Below are 18,841 nucleotides of genomic sequence, written 5' to 3'. Positions count from 1 at the left end.
TTGTCTTATTTTCATCATTGGACGTATCACTAGCTAACATTTTCACATTTATTTACTTTCACTTGTTTATTGTCTCCTGCCTAATCCCTCTGGGTTCTTAAGAGCACTGACTCTTGTCTATATTATTCACAGCTTTGCCCCTGGAGCCCAGCATTAATAAATAATTAAACAAATGCTGTAGAAATATTTAGCCTCCTAAAATGAATTTACTGGGGGAAAAAGTCAATTCTACCGGATCTCTATTTTCCATTTAAACACTGATTCAAAATTTAAGCAAAAATTCAACTTGTTTTATCTATATCCTCACCCCTGGATTACTTTGAAATAAATCCTGGATATTATATATTTCATTTGTCAATATTTCAGAATTTATCTCTAAAAGGACTTTCTTGGTGTGCTGTTCTTTTTTTTGGGGGGGGGGGGGGGTGGGGGGGCGGTGTTTTTGTTGTTGCTGTTAATCCTCACCTGAGGATATTTTTTCCATTGCTTTTCAGAGAGCGTGGAAGGGAGGAAGGGGGAGAGAGAAAGAGAGAAACATTGATGTGAGAGAGACACATCGACTGGTTGCCTCCTGCATTTCCCCCCGCCCCCTCCCCTCCACACATACACACACACTGGGGCAGGGAGCGAACCTGCAATCCAGGTATGTGCCCTTGACTGGGAATCAAACCTGTGACCCTTTGTTACTCAGGCCTACACTCAAACAAGTTAGCCACACTGGTCATGGCATAAAAGGACTTTCTTTTAATACAATCATAATATCATTATTCTACCTTTTAAAACATGAATATTAATTCCTTTATATTCAACAAATAGCCGACCATTTGTTTGTTTTCCCCAATATTTCACACATTGTCTTAGAAAAAAATTTTAGTTTGTTTTAAATCAGGATCCAAATAAAGCCATATTTTGCAATTGACTGTTACATCCTTTAGTTCTCTTTTAGTCTATAGATTGCTGCTCCATCTCTTTTTTCCTTGCAATTCTTCTGAAGAAACTGAACATTTGTCCTGCAGAGTTTCTCTCAGTTTGGATTCCACTGTTTCATCTCCATTGTGCTATTTACATGCTCTTCTATTCCTCTACTGCCTTACTCTTAGTATGGCTGCATCACAACGTTAGGTTCTAGTGTTCCAGAAAACAAGTGTTATGGCATATTTCTTGGCATTGCATTTCAGAGAATCTTCAAAGAATCTTTTCAGTCTTTTCTGCTTATGATGCATGCTCTAGTTGCCTCACAGTATTTTAGGGACTACACACTGACTCAGGTGTAAGTGTGAGCTCTGGGGCTATGCAAAGCACTGGAAAGAAAAAAAAGATGAGAAACCCTAGAAATAACTATTAATTTCCAAAAATGAAAATAATATTTTAATAACACCTAATAGTCATGAGCTCAGGGTAAGAAGGTTCCTATTCCAAACAGAAAAGACTCACATTTTGTCTACTGTATGTTGAAACTTTTGTATGACAAAAAAAAAAAAAAAAAAAGACAAATCTAAGAGGTTTACAGTTTCTGGATGGGCAGGTAGGGAGCTTGAAAATCACCACTCCATCCTAACAACAAGTAAAAAGCTGAACAGACTGAAAAATCAACTCTTCTTAGATCTGCAAGAGAAGGGAGAAGGGAGAACACAGGGCAAACCACTGCCCCGAGCTTGGCGAGACCTGGAGTCACAGTTTACCAGAGCAGAAACTCAGCGGCAAAAAACCCCAGAGAAACCAGTGCAGGGTAAGAAAACCTAAACCGTAATTGACAAATTGCTTGAGGATGAGAGTGGATGGTTTGAGAGTTAAAAATTCCAGGGGAGAGAGGAACTCTCACCTTAATATCCACAAAAACCTATAGCTAACGTCATACTTAATGGTGAGAAACTCAAAGCTTCCCAGCTAAGATCAGGTACAAGGCAAGGATATCCCCTCACCACTGCTTTGCAACACCATACAATGCAATAAGACAAGAAAATGAAATAAAAGCTATACAGACTGATAAGGAAGACACAGAAATGTCTTTATTTGCAGACAACATGCCCATGTAGAAAGTCCAAAAGAATTGACCAAAAACTAATAACCAGGTATTTTAATGTTGCAGAATATAAGGTTAATATACTAAATTCAACTGTTTTTCTATATTTTAACAATTGTAAGTGAAACTTGAAATTAAAAACACAATGTCATTTACATCGGCACTCCCCAAGAATGAAATACTTGAGTATAAACTTAACAAAATATATGCAAGATCTAAATAAGGAAAGTTTCAAAATTCTGATGAACAAAACCAAAGAACTAAGTAAATGGATATCCATGTTAATGGATAAGAAGACTCAAAATGGGAAGGTGCTGGTTCTTCCCAATTTGATCTATAGATTCAGTACAATTCCAATCAAAATCCCAGCAAGTTATTTTGTGGATATTAACAAACTGATTCTAAACTTTACAAGGAAGAAGCAAAAAACCCAGAGTAGTCAACACAATATTGACAAAGGACAAAGTTGGAAGACTGATACTACCCAATTTTAAGACTTACTATATAGAGTAATCAAGACACTGTGGTATTAGCTAAAGAATAGACAAATAAATCAATGGAACAGAATAGAGTGCCCAGATATAAACCTATATAAATATAGTCTTCTGCACTTTGACAAAGAAGCAAAAGCAATACAGGGGAACAAAGATAGTCTCTTCAACAATGGTGCTAGAACAAATGGACATCTATTTTTAAAGGGGAAAAATGGATCTAGACACAGAACATACATACTGATATCCTGTGCAAATCTAACTCAAACTGGATCACAGACCTAAATGTAAAACTATAAAATTCCTAGAAAATAACATGGGACAGTGGTCGGCAAACTCATTAGTCAACAGAGCCAAATATCAACAGTACAACGATTGAAATTTCTTCTGAGAGCCAAATTTTTTAAACTTAAACTTCTAATGCCACTTCTTCAAAATAGACTCGCCCAGGCCATGGTATTTTGTGGAAGAGCCAAACTCAAGGGTCCAAAGAGCCGCATGTGGCTCACGAGCCGCAGTTTGCCGACCACTGACATAGGAGAAAACCTAGATGACCTTAGGTATGGTGATGCCTTCTTAGATACAACACCAAATACACAGCCATGAAAAAATAATTGATAAGTAGAACTTCATTAAAATTAAAAACTTCTGCTCTGCAAAAGACAATGTCAAGAGAATGAGAAGGCAAAACACAGACTGGGAGAAAATACTGGCAAAACACACAACTGGTAAAGAATTGTTATAAAACTATACAAAGAACTCTTAAAACTCAACAAGAAGAAAACAAATAACCCAACTAAAAAATGGGCCAAAGACCTTAATAGACACCTCACCAGAGAAAAGATACAGATGGCAAATAAGTATATGAAATGATGTTTCACATAATATGCCATCAAGGAAATGCAAATTTAAGCAATGAGATACCACCACACACCTATTAGAATGGTCAAAATATTGACCCCTGACAAAATGGTGGTGAGAATGTGGAGCAGCCAAAACTCTCATTCACTGCTGGTGGAAATACAAAATGGTAGAGCCACTTTGACAGTTTCATACAACACTAAACACAGTCTTACCATACAACCCAGCAATCACAGTCCTTGTCATTTACCCAAAGGAATTAAAAGTTTATGGCCACACAAAAACCTTCATAAAGATGTTTATAGAAACTTTCTTAATAATTGCATGGAAGCAACCAGGGTGTTCTTCATTAGGTGAATGAATAAACTATGGTCCATCTATATAACAGAATATTACTCAACACTAAAAAGAAATGAGCCAGCAAACCTTGAAATGACATGGAAGAACCTGAAATGGCCTGGCCGGTATGGCTCAGTTGGTTGAGCGTTGATCATGTACCAAGAGGTCCTGGGTTTGATTCCTGGTCAGAGAACATGCCTCGGATCCTCAGTAGGGGGCATGCAGGAGGTAGCTGATTAATGTTTCTCTCTCATTGATGTTTCTATCTCTAACTCTCCCTTCCTCTCTCTCTTAAATCAATACAAACATATTTTTTAAATCTGAAATGCATATTACTAAGTATAAGAAGCCAGTATGAAAATGCTATATCCTGTATAAGTCCAACTATAGGACATTCTGTAGTTGCCAGGTTTGGAGGGCAAGGAGGATGAATAGGCAGAGCACAGAGGATTTTTAGGGCAATGAAAATACTCCATATGCTACCAAAAAGATGGATATAGGTCATTAAACATTTGTCAAAACCCATAGAATATACAACACAAGAGTAAACCATAAATATACTATAAACTTTGGGTGATAATGATGTGTCAATATATATAAGCTCATCAATTGCAATAAATTTCCACTATGGTGGAGGATATTGATAATGGAGGAGGCTATGCATTTGTGGGGGCAAGGGAGTATATGGGAACTTTCTGTACCTTCTCCTCAATTTTGCTGTGAACTTAAAATTTCTATAGAAAACACACACACATAAGTTCACATAAAAACCTGCATGTGAATGTTCATATCAGAATTATTCATAATAGCCAAACACTAGAACCAGGCAAAACATCATTCAAAGGTTAAAGGTTAACAAACTTTGATACATGTACATAATGGAATACAAGCCAGTTAAAAAATAAATTATTGATACACATCAACAACTTGGTCTGTCAGGCCCCAAAGCCAACACTATCTGATCTACCATCACTGTGCTTTATAACAGATCTTACAGTAATTAGAAACTTAATAATAGTCAGATCATGCTTTTCAATGAGAAGTAGCAAGAGGTTTAGGAATCCTATTTCTTGCACAAAGACTCTGCCTTAGAAATAAGATCAACAACAGAAAAGAAATATTTTTTATTTTTAAAATACTCTTGTTATATTATTGAGTTTTCTTGTTCCTAGGAAATATACACATTGAAATATGTAGAAGTCTAAAACTTACTGTCGAGTGGTTCAATAATATGTATAGAAGCAAAGGAAATAAGCAAATGTTAACAACTGATGAATTTGGTTGAAGGGTATATGGAAGTTCTTTGCACTATTGTTGCAACTTTTCTGTAAATGTGAAAAGATCTTGAAAAAAATGAGAAAAATCCACAAATGTAATAATTCCAGATCTTGGGGGATAATCTCAGTTGCAATTTGTACATGGTTTATTTTTCATTACTCGGATTAGGAGAAGGAAACAGCTTCTAAAACAAGCAGCATGTACATGGCTTAAAGCACTGCAGACCACGTTACTTGTTTAATCATTAATCCTATGGTACTCTAAAGAAAATAATGAACCATGTCATCTGTTAGTTAAAATCACTGTTTTGGTTCATTTAAATAAGTTGTTTTTCTAATATACAGTACAAATCTTTAAAAAAAAAAAAAAAAGCAAACAACAACAAAAAGGTGATATAAAGGGCTATCAATATCCCAGCTAGTGGGAATTGAGGTTTTGGGGGGTTATGAATTATAATCACAACACACCTGGTAATAGCTGGCTTTGGCCTCCATCATCATTTGCTGAGTGGCGATCATCTTTTTCCTGCGCTTGCACTCTTCCTTGAGGAACTTGATCTCGCCGGCCTGCTTGCTGAGGAGCTCCTTGCTCTGCTCGCAGTTGGCGAGGCTCAGGCGCAGCCGCTCCTCCACGGCGTGCAGCTGCGAAGTGAGGAACTCCTGCGAGTGCATCAGGTACTCGATGGACAGCTGCGCCAGGCGGATGAGCTTCAGCAGCACGGGGTCCACCCCCGACTGGCAGTGCGGGCACTTCTCGTCCTCCAGCTTGCAGAAGGTGATGTTCATGATGTTCTCCTGCAGCGTGAGCACGTCCACAGCCCCCGCCACCTTGTCCACGTCGATGGCGCTCAGCCGCCGCCAGTCCACACTCTCCAGCCGCGGCCGGAACTGGAAGAAGGGCAGGGGACCCGTCGCCGCGCTGGGAGGGAAACAGGCCATGGCGGCCGCGCCTGCCGCGGCCCCTCCGGAGGCGTCAGAACCCTCGAGACCGTTGGTGAGTGGGTAGTAGACCTGCTTGTGGAAGGGCTGTGGGAGGGAGACAAAGCGGGAGTGGCAGGAGAGCTGAGTCCCGTGGCCCCGCCTCCCGCGGCTGCCCCTTGCCTGGCGCCCGCAGACGAGCGTCCAGGCCTCCAGCTCTTACCATGCTTGCAGCAAATTGGCCACCACCTCTGCTGGCATCGGAGGAGAGGGTGGACACAGCTACCGGGCCCGGGCCGCCTCCCGGACCGCCGCCGCCCCACTCCTCACGATCAGGAGAAAGCCAGCTCTCAGGAGGCGGCGGCGGCGGAGGCAGCGGCCTAAGCTCTGAGCGTCTCCGCCGTTGCTATGGCAGCGTCCCCAGCCCCAGGGACTGGGAGCAAAGGGCGCGCCGGCCCCCCCTCGTAGTCAGCGAGCGCCCAGGGCCCTGTGAGACCAGAGAAGAACTCCTGAACGAGCCTGAGTGGACACACCCGTCCACCCAGAGACGGCACCTCCTGAGCGTCCGCTCCCCGGGGCACCACCCTCCCTGGCCTTTGGGCAGGACGTGCCATGTCCCTAAAGCCCAGGGATCCACATCCCAGGGCCCTGTGGGTCCCAGTTGCCATACTCAGGTTATTCACTGCTATTTTCGCTTTAGGTTTTATGATCAGAAATATCTATTCGCTCTTATTTTTTACACATAATTTAGAAAACATTAAGCAATGAAACTATGTAATGTTAACTGGGATATAGGGGGGGCTGGCTTCCAAAGGGCACAAAGACACTTTGGAGTATAATAAACAATATTCTATATTTTGATTGTTTTGTTGATTCCCCAGGCCTATACATTTGACAAAATTCATCAATTGTATGCACCGAAAATAAGGATGCATTTTGTGTATGATACCTCAATAAATTTGTGGTGTAGTTTATTGTATTTGATAATACGCTTTTACATTTCTTACATGAAAGATACTTTTTTAAATGGACTCTTTCTTCTTCTACAGGTTGGCCACCTAAGTTAACATTCTGATAGAAGTACAAACCAAAAAACTTCCCCGAATATTTAATACTTTGTCTTTCCAAAAGGATGCATTTTTCAAAATGTGAAGGTAAAAAAAAAGATACATGGAGGGGAACTTTAACCATCAGCTTTACCATCAAGTTTTACAGGGCTCTGGTATCTACCTTACAAACTTGTGTGGCAGCTGCATTCTGTTTTTTGGAGAGGCTAAAAAATTTCTAGCAGCAACTTGTAGACCTCGGGCCTCTCATTCTTGGGGTCTTCTGAGGGCTGCCTGTGGCTACCATAGAGATCAATGAGCTGAGGAAAAGCCAGACATTCCTCAATCCACCAGGGAGCCCTGGCTTGGACCAACCATCAGGAAAACTTTTGTCTTTCCTAACAGCCAAAGAACAGAGGAAAGAAAAATACAATTCAGAGTAACCAGAAGCATAGCTGTAATATCCAATATTTTTACCACTTTCCAGATATTGTTACTACAGATAAGCCTACATAAAAGCATCCAGGAAACAGGCATACGCTTCTATGACTTCATAGAAACCATACATCCAAATAACGTTTAATGGAACTTGGCGGGAGGGGGGGGGGCGGTTATTACGGATTCACTGCACCCAGCATAAAAGTCTTAAAGATCTAGGTTCAAAGTTTGAGTCTTCCATTTACTTGCTGCCTGACCTAGAACAAGTTATGTCAGCACTAGGCCTCAGTTCACAGGGGATCAGATACCGACCTGGCAGGTCTGTAAGTTGTGGACTCCATCCACTGGGCTGCAGGATCAGCGGGAACAAGGGCCGAGGTCTCTCTTGCTCACCGTTATATTCCCAGCACCTAGCATAGGACAAACAGGCAGGCAGAGGCGTTAAGAATCTGTCGAAGGAACGCGTGGATAAAGAAGGTCCAAATGAATTAGGCGCTTAAAGTAAATGTCAGCTTCCACCCCTTTTCCCTGTTATTTTCTGCCGTGCTCTAGGACCAAGCCTTTGGAGCTGAGCGTGGGAGACTGTTCACAAGCCCCCACTGCAGTCTAGGGAGGAGGCACGCGGGCCAGAGACACCCATTTCTTTTCGCCGCCACCACTCTGGTCCCACTCTGGCGCCACGGCGCTGGCCATTCTCGCTCCTTGATTGAATCTGGTCCGCAAGATGGCCGGACCAGGAATGAAGGGGGCACGCTTTCCCCTTCCCTCTGTGCCTCATCCCCCAGCAGGGCCGCCAGCGGGGCAGGCTCCCGAACCCGCAAAGACAAAGCTTGGGAGACGCTGGCTCCACTGGGGCCTTGGCGTCTCCGCTTTGCAGGCAAATGGGAATGGGGGCTGCGGCAGCCATGCTAGCGGGGTCTGCAGCGCCTCTGCTCACAGCCTGGGAAGAGGGAAGAGGACCCGGCTGCACGGACACCAAGATGCCCTATCTGCCGCGGACTCCCGGAGCACCTGGCGCATCCCAGGTCTCGGCTCACCCCAGCTGCGCGCTCCAGGGCAGGCGCCGGGCGCTGCAAGCAGACGGGGGCGATGCTGGGGGACCCAGACCCCAGGTGCGCTGCTAGTGCGGGCAGGTCCACAGTGGCCCAGGAGCAGCTAAGCGGGAAGCAGCGAGCCGGCTCCTTGCAAGATGTAGGTTGAAGCCTGTCTGGTCTGGGCAAGTTGTGGCAAGGCAGCCGCCAGGCTCGGCTCCGGGCCCTCCCAGATTCCAGGCCGCTGACGCCTCTGGATCCCCCACCCCCCTCCCTCCCCCTCCCCTCCGCGATCTTTCTCTGGCCTCTTCTCTCCGCTTCCCAGCTCTTCTGGCAGCTGGGCGGGACCTTGCATGTCTAGACTGCAGCGATGAAATGCGCTCCGCCAATCCGGCTGTTGGTGCAGACACGTGGTGCCGGGCCCACTCGGTTGCGGGTGTGGGATGCTCGCTCCAAAGAGGTTTTTCAAAGGAAACCAGATTCACTCTAACCCTGCAGTTGGCCTGGCCTTCAGCTAGCTAATGTCATATAGGGGCTTTATGTGAATTTACTCCCAAGAAGAGACTCTTTTTAATCGCAGAAATGTGCAAATGCAAGGGACCTTGAAGAGGCTGCGTATTGCAGCCCTGCATTTGAGTGACGTGTGACGTGAAAACGGATTAGGCACTTTGCAAGTGAAGCACACGAGGTTTCGGTGTCTCTCACTTATGCCCACTTTAGGAGGAGAGACACAGATCTCTGTCGAAAGTTCCACGGTGTGGGGAGAAGGGAGTTGTGGGGAGAAGGGAGTTGTGGGTTAAGAGTAGAGTGACCATTTATTTAACCTACTAGTAAAGTTTGAACATATGGTCTGACAATGGGGCAAAATTCAGTATTTTAAAATAACGAGTAACCCAGAAGGTATGTATTTTTAACAATTATTTTAACAACCATGAGGTTGACTCAGATCGAGAAATTTGATGCATCTTTTGCAAAATCTTAGTGTCTGCTGTAGCAAAAAAAAAAAATTGTTCTTCAATTAAAAAAGAGTAACTACAGAATTTTTGCTGTACAACAACAGGTTACTTGTGCTTTGTCCTGACTGAGTCAACTTTGTACCGTACTTTATTTAGCAAAAATTCTTCCAATGTGGTAATACAGCACTAAGTATTTATGTTGAATTCCATGCTTTAGTTTTCACTGGAAATCATAAGGCCTAGGACAGCCTTGGTGGGATTTTAAAATTTGTCTAATTTTAAAATGCTTAAATTTGAAAGAGAATCTAAGATCCTTCTAAAAATCCTCCATAGTGGTATGACAAATATTTCTAGATAGAAATTTCAGGTACTAAAAGGTAAATAAGGCCAATATCCTTTGAGGTGCATGTGTGTGTGTGTGTGTGTGTGTGTGTGTGTGTGTGTGTGTGTGTGTAAGATGATTGCTTAATTAACATTGTTTGATGATACACCATCTGAGTTCCTTGCATTCCCCATTCCCCATTGTCAGTATATTATCCCACATATGTAGAGTTGGAAGAAAGAAGATAAACCGGTTGACACGGCATAGCAGCAATCATACATTCTTCATCCTTTTAAACACTTTATACCAGTTATCACAGCTGATTGGGGAGTGACTGTGATAATTAATTAAAATTTTTAATTATTTGGGTATCTTTCTTCTCCACCAGACTATGAGATCCTCAAGTGTTTAGCACATTGAGCACATTTAGTATGTGCTCAAATAAATATTTGGTTTTGTAGACAAATATGATCCTTAAAAAGGATCAAAGTATAATCAAATGATGAATATTGATTATACTTATGGGAAGCAAATAAAAATGTAGCTGAATTTATTTCAAATTGTTCCTATTTCTCTTATTTGAAAATAGCAAGTATGAGAAAATGTCTAGTCACAACTTGCAATGTGTCAAGTGGCTGTTGAGACAGCAGTGGCTACACTGGCTTTTTTATCAGAGGATCAAAGTCCTGAACTTAACAGTTCCAATGCTACCCTCACCACCCCACACTCCTTTAACTCTTTCAATGATTTGCAAGCATCTAACTGGGTGCAGTTACCTTTTTGCTTGAACTACCTATAATGGCTTTGGCATCTACACTAAAGCCACCCTGATACCCAATACTGTTGGAAGCCACCCATTGCCTTCACTAGCAGAGAGGTGTTGACAAGGAACCCGAAGGCTGGAGACCTTGAGCTCTGAAAGGTCAGAGCTCTGCACCCACTGTTTAGTTGAGACAATGGTAGCTGAAGCAACTTCCACCTTTTAGTTTTATGTAAATCCTTGCTGATTGGCTATTATTGGAATTGCCTGCCTAAGGGCTATGAGTGTATCCCAAAACCTGAATAAAAGGGACAGCAAGGCCCAAGCAAAGCGGAGTCCTTCCTCTTGAGTTGGGCTCCCGCCTGGCCCCCAATTCCCAAATTTATATTTTCTTGTCTAGTCTCTTTCATTTGTGTGCGGCCTCCTCCAGAACCCGAACCTTGAACCTGAACCCTGAACCACGCGGGACGTGGGGGGGACACTCACACCATACCAGTCTATATTTTTTATTACTAAAATAAAGTTTGTATCAAATATGTGAGGAAGTGCCTGGACTAGATGAGCATAATCTATCCAAACCTTTATTCCCCATTTCCTGAAGTTTTTAAATTCCTTCTCTTATACTTGTTAAGGGATTTCTGACTTTTGTTATGTAATTTGTTGGGGGACAAAGTTCAGTGCACGTTTACATTGAACAATTTTTCCCTAGCTTGTTACACACTGAATACACAATCACTGGTAAGTGCTCACAATTATACTTTTCTTTAAAAAAGATATTTTTATTGATTTCAGAAAGGAAGGAAGAGGGAGAGAGAGGTAGAAACAACCTGGATGAGGAATCAGACCATGACCTCCTGGTTCATAGGTCAACACTTTTTTTTTTTTTTTTTTTTTTTTTTTTTTTTTTAGAAAGAGGAAGGGAGAGGGAGAGAGAGATAGATACATCAATGATGAGAGAGAGTCATTGATCGACTGCCTTCTGCACTCCCCACACTGGGGTTTGAGCCCACAACCCGGGCATGTACCCTAACCAGGTTCATAGGTCAGGCATGTGACCTCCTGGTTCATAGGTCGACACTCAACCACTGAGCCACAGCAGCCAGGCCACAACTGTATGTTTTACCTGATCCAAAATAAGGACCATGCTCCTTGACCTAGCAACCTCAAAATCTATTCCCACAAACATTCTTCCAATTTTGCGGGTGATATAAGTTAATAAATTTCTACAACTTTTAGATTTCTAACTATTTTGTACCAATATCCAAGATTGTGTCACTTCCACACTCTTACCCCCAAGCCATGCTAAATTTGTACTATGGTTGCCATAGCAACAATGTGGCTTGTCTCCTGCTAGGAATATTGTTAGTTCTCACATGCAAAGGTGACAAAGCTTTCTCAGCTAAGAAAGCAGAGTGAGGAATTAATTCAGGATGGTTTGAGGACTTCAAATCCTTTACCTCAACTGCTCTCAAACTTTCTTCAGATTCCCCTTGAAGACTTGTTAAAACATGGATAGGAGAAACCAAGATGGCGGCATAGGTAAGCACCTAAACTGCTGCCTCGCACAACAATTTCAAAACTACAACTAAAAGACAGAACGGACACCATCCAGAACCACAGGAAAGCTGGCTGAGTGAAAATTCTACAACCAGAAGGAAAGAGAAAAGCTCACAGAGAATTGGAGGTACGGCAAAGGGTCTTTGTGCGCGCAGAGAGGAAGGGCGGCTGAGAGCCTGGCTGACTTTCTCTGGCGGAAGGGGGAAGGAAGCCCCCGACCGCACTGAACCCCAGCTCTGACTGCACTGAATCCCAGTTCCAGGCGAGCCCCTGGGGACCCACGCTATTACGGGGGGAGTCTGGACTCTAGGGCGGAGACTCGGGAGCCGGGGAAGGCGGAGGACTGAAAGCGCGCGCGCGCACGCCAGTGCGCACAAAGGCTGCGGAGGTTGCCACAGGCTTTCCCTAGTGGAAGGGAGTCGGAGGTTCCTGACTCCACTGGGCCCCAGTTCTGACTGCACTGAACCCCGGTTCCAGGCGAGCCCCTGGGGACCCACGCTCTTGTGGGGGGAGTCTGGACTCTCGGGCAGAGACTCAGGAGCCAGGGAAGGTGGAGGTCTGAAGGCGCGCACGTGCGTGCAAGGGTAAGGCTGACAGGAAGCCAAGACTGAGACTCCACCCCATCCAAGCTGAGCACAGAGGCTATTGCAATTTGGCAAGTCTAATCCTATAAGGCTGTCTCCAGCACCGAACTTCTCCCAGCATAGAAACAGCTGATCCTTACAGCCAACTGGCCTGGAGGTCAATTCTTCCCAGTGATACCAACAACAATCAAGACTTAATTACAACAAGGCTGTACACACAGTCCACAAAGGGGTACACCAAGAGTGTCCACCTCAGGTTAACTGGGGAAGCAGACCCACTGGGCCATATTGGAAACCTAGCACACAAATCTACCTTACCAACTCAGGGAAGCAATGAAAATGCGGCGTCAAAGAATCAGATCACAAACGAAAGAAATGGAGGAAAACAAACGACTGGATATAGAATTCAAAACCACAGTTATAAGGCTTTTTAAGAATATCTAGAAAAGGCCGATAAATATAACGAGACCCTCGAAGATATGAAAAAGGACCAACTAGAAATTAAACATACACTGACTGAAATAAAAAATATTATACAGAGACCCAAAAACAGACAAGAGGAACACAAAAATCAAGTCAAAGAATTGAAACACAAAGAAACAAAAAACACTCAACCGAAAAAGCAAAAAGCAAAAAAAAAAAAATCCAAAAGTTGAAAATAGTGTAAGAAGACTCTGGGACAACTTCAAGCGTACCAACATCAGAATTATGGGGGTGCCAGAAGAAGAGAGAGAGCAAGATACTGAAAACCTATTTGAAGAAATAATGACCGAAAACTTCCCCCACCTGGTGAAAGAAATAGACTTACAAGTCCAGGAAGCGCACAGAACCCCAAACAAAAGGAATCCAAAGAGGACCACACCAAGACACATTATAATTAAAATGCCAAGAGCAAAAGACAAAGAGAGAATATTAAAAGCAGCAAGAGAAAAACAGTTAGTTACCTACAAGGGAGCACCCATACGACTGTCAGCTGATTTCTCAACAGAAACTATGCAGGCCAGACGGGAGTGGCAAGAAATTTTCAATGTGATGAATAGCAAGAACCTACAACCAAGATTACTCTACCCAGCAAAGCTATCATTCAGAATTGAAGGACAGATAAAGAGCTTCACAGATAAGAAAAAGCTAAAGGAGTTCATCACTACCAAACCAGTATTATATGAAATGCTGAAAGGTATTCTTAAAGAAGAGGAAGAAGAAAAAAGTAAAGAGAAAAATTATGAACAACAAATACATATCTATCAACAAGTGAACATAAAAATCAAGTGAATTAAAAACCTGAGGAACAGAATAAACTGGTGAATATAATAGAATCAGGGGCATAGAAAGGGAGTGGACTGATAATTCTCAGGGGGAAAGGGGTATGGGGGGGGGGGTTCATGAAGTGACTGGACAAAAATCATACACCTATGGATGAGGACAGTGTGGGGGAGGTAAGGGCAGAAGGTGGGGTGGGAACTGGGTGGAGGGGAGCTATGGGGGGAAAAAGGAGAAATAATTGTAATAATCTGAATAAAGATTTATTAAAAAAAAAAAAAAAACATGGATAGCTGTGCTCATCCCTAAAGTTTTTGGTTTAGCAAGTCTGGGCTGGGGCCAGAAAATTTGCATTTCTAACAAGTTTCCAGGTGATGCCATTGTCTGGGGGTCCCACTTTGAGAACCACTGCATTCAGTATTATAGATCCTCTTAAATGTTGCCATTTGCATAGATTCCCTATCTTCTGATGAATTCTCTCATCTATACTAATAAAAGAGTAATATGCCAATCTTGGCCTGCCTGCAAACTGCCCCAGCTCCTTGCCCAGGCCAGCACTGTCCCCAGTGGGGACCCCCACCCAGATCTTGGACCCCCTTCAGGGCAGACCAGCAGGCCCCCACCGTGCACTAGGCCTCTATCTATACTAATAAAAGGGTAATATGCTAATTAGACCAGACGTCCTTCCAGACAAAGCCATGGTGGCGGGGCCAAGGCAGAGGCAGTTAGGGGTGATCAGGCTGGCAGGGGAGAGCAGTTAGGGGGATCAGGCTGGCAGGGGAGAGCAGTTAGGGGGATCAGGCTGGCAGGCAGGTGAACAATTAAGAGCCAGCGGTCCCGGATTGCGAGAGGGATGTCCAACTGCCGGTTTAGGTGGCATCCCCTGAGGGGTCCCAGATTGGAGAGGGTGGTAGTGCTATCAGAGACTTGCACAGGTGGAATTTCTCTGATGCTAGTGGGAGTGGGGTTCTTATGACATGCTGAGAAAAAAAAAATCGAAGTCTCACACAGGAGAATGAGTGATTTTTATTCACATGAAATTACATCCCTCAGTTTCCGAAGTCCCATTTCCCTTAAACTAGACTTGGAAAAGGTGCAGCTGGGGATTCAACAGAGCTTGAAGCGGAGTCAGTGTCTAGAGTTTTGGTTCCATGGTGGAGTTAACTCCAGCAGAGGATCAGGCTAATTGTTATCCATTAGTCCAATGTGTGGAGAATGCAGGGAAGTGTGCCCCTTGCAACAAGAGTCCTAAGAGAGCAAGAGGGCCAAGAAAGAGAACTCCCTTTGTTCAGGAGCGTATGTATCTCAGATTTCCAACCCTTGCAATGACCACACCTATTCTGGCCAATGCCCTGTTCCCAGGTGTGACTGATAGGCAGTCACATTTTCCCACATCACCTAGATTTTACTGGTCTCGCATCTATTCTTCCTTTGTCCAGTCCCTTCCTCCAGGATCTGTGGGAAACAGATCTGGAGAATGTTAAAGTGCAACTTTCTGGCAAAACTACAAATGGCATACCTATAGTATCTGTCCTTCCCTTTCCTTTCTTGTTAGTTAATAACCAGGTTATTATAATGGTATCAGTAGCAGCAAAATGGGCTGTGATGGAGATACCCATCAATGGTACAGCACCCAACAAAACTGCATGCAGGGAGTGATAGTTCCCAAAAGAAGGATATTCTGAGCAGATGAGTAACAGATGTCAAGTCTGAACAGCATCAACTTACCCCCTTACCACCCATTTGATGGCCTGGTCTTTGAGAAAGGTATTCTGCTGCTTTTCAAGATTTGAAGATAAAGACAAGGCAGAGGAAAGGATATCACCTTTATATCCCTTTGAATAATCTGTATTTCCTTCTCTTAGGGAGATTCTTTTCCCCCTCACCTATAGCTTCTCCATCTAGAGTCTGGGATCTTAGCTTTCTTCATCCAGATTTTAGGATCCTACCAGCTTCACAAGACAAGACAGTCACTGTTGTTTAGAAAAGGAGATAAATTCTTTTCCTTTTATAGATAAATACCATTGCTCAGTTTTTCCTTCTCTCTTGTTCCCCTGCCTTCTAATTTTATTCTCACTTGGAATGATAAGGAGAGGCAAAGTTCAAGAATTGGTCTTAATCCCTCCCGCCTCTCTCTCTCATCAAGTCTTTATCCCAACTGAGCAAGATGGATTTCAGGAACTCATATACAGTGGCTGGTAAGCAGAAATGGTATTACTTGGTTTATGGTAGATCATGCTGAGGTAACAAACAGTCCCCCAAATTTTTATATTTATGATAGAAAAGTCTATTGTTTATGCTATACATCAGTTGTTATATGTTGTGACTTTACTCCATGTGGTCTCTTTACAGAACCCAGATAAAAGTAACAACCCCTATCTGGGACATGCTTTTCTTTTGGCAGAATAGTTGCATCGTAACGTCGTCTCTTGATATCTCTGCTGGGAACTACATTACTTCTAATCACATTCAATTAGCCAAAGCAAATCACGTGATAAAATCCAAATGTGAATAGAGAAAGGAAGTATACTCTCAAAGCAAGTCACTGAAACTCACAGGGGTACAGCCAGGAATGTAAATCCTTTTATAAGAAAGGAAATAATGTGGAACAACAATAAAATCTACTATAGAACTATAAGATAGATCAGAGATGGTAAGAACTACTTGGGATCTACAAAGAAGAATAAGATTTAAAATTTTGCTTGGTGTCAACTTGAAACTACCTCAGGCTAAAACTTTGAACAGCTCAATGTGACAATTCACCCAGCTAGCACTAAGGCAAAGAGAGGAGACTGCAGATCTTCGTGTACCCGCAGCCAGCGAACGAACAAGGGCACCGCAGCAGGACGCCATGCCTTTCCTTGATATACAGAAGAAGTTGGGCATTGACTTAGACCACTGGCTGTCAATCCAAAGTGATGAACAGCCTCACAGGAGTCCATCTCGATGCCATGCTTTTGAAAAAGAATGGATAGAATGTTCACATGGAATTGGTGGTATCCGTGCATGGAAAGAGTGCAAGATAGAATATGAAGATTTATTAGAATGTCTGCTTTGGCAGAAAATGATGAGACGCCTGAGTGCCATCATGAAACAGCGGGATAAGCTAATCAAGGAGGGGAAGTACACACCTCCACCCCACCACATGGGCAAGGAGGAGGACCCAAGGCCCTAAGCAGAGCAGCAGCTGGAGGCTGATTTTCATGTTCATTCTTCTCCACTGGAAAGCTTATGTACTGACAACTTCTTTGTGAAAGTGTCTAAAAATAAAGGATTGCTTCATCCTAAAAAAAAGAGAGAGAGAGAGGAGACTGCAGTTGTTTTATGAGTAACTTCCAACATCCAAACCAATCTATAGATAGATTGTAGTTATGCAAGAATAAGAAAACTGCTCAAAATAGTTCAGCATGTTTAGGTTTATGTATTTTCTTTCTTTTGGGTATAGTTGTTTTGCTCTGCCCTAGATTTCCAGGAAAGAACCTTTATAACAAATTCAGTATTTTTTTAAGCTGAGTGGACCAAGGCATATAGGCATATTAGGCTGCCCTTTGAGATTAATCATAGAGGTGACAGCAATAGAGCTAATAGAACAACAGGAGAAGATCTGATAACAACAAAACACCCTGGGAAATGCCAAAGATAGCTTGGGGCAAGACAATATCACCTGAACTGCTGTTATGACATAGAATCAGTCCCCTAAGAAGGCGTTCTGGCTTGCTGAACTGAAAGACTCTAGGAACTAAATGTACCCCAAGGTGTTAAAATATCCTTTTAAATTCATTGAGAAAATGAAAATGTTCATTTTTTATGGAAGATTAAATACCATAAAAAATTGCAATGTGATTTGCAAATCCAAATTGACAGACATTTCCAAAATAACTGGCCTATACTCATCAAAATGTCAAGGTCATAAAAGACAAGGAAAGACTGAGGTATTGTTTCAAATTAAGGGAATTTAAGAAACATGACACCTGAATACAACTCATGATCTGGGATTTTAACTTTCTATTAAGGACGTTATCGGGGCAGATGGCAAAATTTTAATAAAATCTGATACAAGAGTATTGAGTATTGTATCAATATTATTTCCCCAATTTTGATAGTTGTATTGTGGTATTGTAAGAAAATATTTGTTTTTAGGAAATACACACTGAAGTATTTAGGAATACAGGGCAACTTCCAAATAAATGAGAAAAGAAAGAGAATGATAAAGCAAATCAGGGTAGCAGCCTGAGGTCCCCTGGCCCAGCACTGGGGTTGGGGGGGGCACACCTTGAGTTCCCCCATCAAGCCCCGTTGGGCGGGGGGCATGGCTTCAGGTCCCCTGGCCTGGCGACTAGGTGAGGGGCGTGGCCTGAGGTTCCCTGGCCTGGCGCCTGGGTGGGGGGTATGGTCTGAGGTCCCCTGTCAAGCCCATGGGGGTGAGAGGGGGCGAAGCCTCAGGTCCCTGCTGATTGCTCGTTAAAGCTCGTTACAGGAACTCCGCCTCCCCTGTGGGTGCAGCCATCTTGTGTTACAGAAACCCCTGCCTCCGCTGTGGGCGCCGCCATCTTTGTGGCAGAGTGATGGTCAATTTGCATATTCCTTTATTATATAGGATAGCAAGTTGGGGACTGGATGAAGGGTCTCAGAAGATATTTTGTACTAGCTTTGTAACTTTTTTTTTACAATGGCATATAAATATGTCTCATTTAAAGGCAGGCCAGCCCTATCCAGTTGTTCAGTGGTTAGAGCACCAGCCCTAGAACTGAAGGGCCACAGGTTTGATTCAGGCCAAGGGCACATACCTCAGTTGCACACTGGATCCATGTGGGAGGGAACCAATGTTATTCTCTGTCTCTACCTCTCCTTTCCACTCTCTCTAAAAATCAGTTGAAAAGTCCAGTGAAGATTAACAAAAACAACAAAAATAAATAAATAAAGGAAGGCCAGAAGGAGGCAGTGTGGGTCTGTATGGCAGCTTCATGTTATTAGGCAC

General features: G+C 43.1%; 2 protein-coding genes across 8 annotated transcripts in view; one reads left to right on the top strand and one right to left on the bottom strand.

The window, feature by feature from the left end:
* The window catches only part of DZIP1 (DAZ interacting zinc finger protein 1), a 54,511-nt gene extending 45,755 nt beyond the window's left edge, over window positions 1-8,756 (bottom strand). For 4 of the 7 annotated variants that reach the window (XM_080659123.1, XM_080659125.1, XM_080659126.1 and 1 more), the window contains exons 1-6: window positions 8,431-8,756; window positions 7,706-7,803; window positions 7,140-7,353; window positions 6,133-6,396; window positions 5,460-6,017; window positions 466-486 (exon numbers count right to left, since the gene is read on the bottom strand). In XM_080659123.1, the coding sequence (XP_080515249.1) occupies window positions 466-486; window positions 5,460-6,017; window positions 6,133-6,135 (582 nt within the window). In that variant the 5' untranslated portion in view covers window positions 6,136-6,396; window positions 7,140-7,353; window positions 7,706-7,803; window positions 8,431-8,756. The remainder of the gene's footprint in view (window positions 1-465; window positions 487-5,459; window positions 6,018-6,132; window positions 6,397-7,139; window positions 7,354-7,705; window positions 7,804-8,430) is intronic. The other 3 variants (XM_080659124.1, XM_080659127.1, XM_080659129.1) reach the window with 1 other exon arrangement.
* Window positions 8,757-16,661: 7,905 nt separating this feature from the next.
* Window positions 16,662-17,157, top strand: LOC308243704 (NADH dehydrogenase [ubiquinone] iron-sulfur protein 5-like). The gene has a single exon (XM_080659419.1). The coding sequence runs from the start codon at window positions 16,715-16,717 to the stop codon at window positions 17,036-17,038; it is 324 nt and encodes a 107-aa protein (XP_080515545.1). The 5' UTR covers window positions 16,662-16,714; the 3' UTR covers window positions 17,039-17,157.
* The last annotated feature ends 1,684 nt before the right edge of the window (window positions 17,158-18,841 follow it).

Source organism: Plecotus auritus, assembly GCF_963455305.1.
Source record: "Plecotus auritus genome assembly, chromosome: 3".
Taxonomy (NCBI): Eukaryota; Metazoa; Chordata; class Mammalia; order Chiroptera; family Vespertilionidae; genus Plecotus; species Plecotus auritus.
This window is presented reverse-complemented; position numbering and strand designations above follow the sequence as displayed.

Bases quoted from the DNA above. Each gene is read 5' to 3' on its own strand.
- LOC308243704 (XM_080659419.1), top strand. From the start codon at position 16,715: ATGCCTTTCCTTGATATACAGAAGAAGTTGGGCATTGACTTAGACCAC.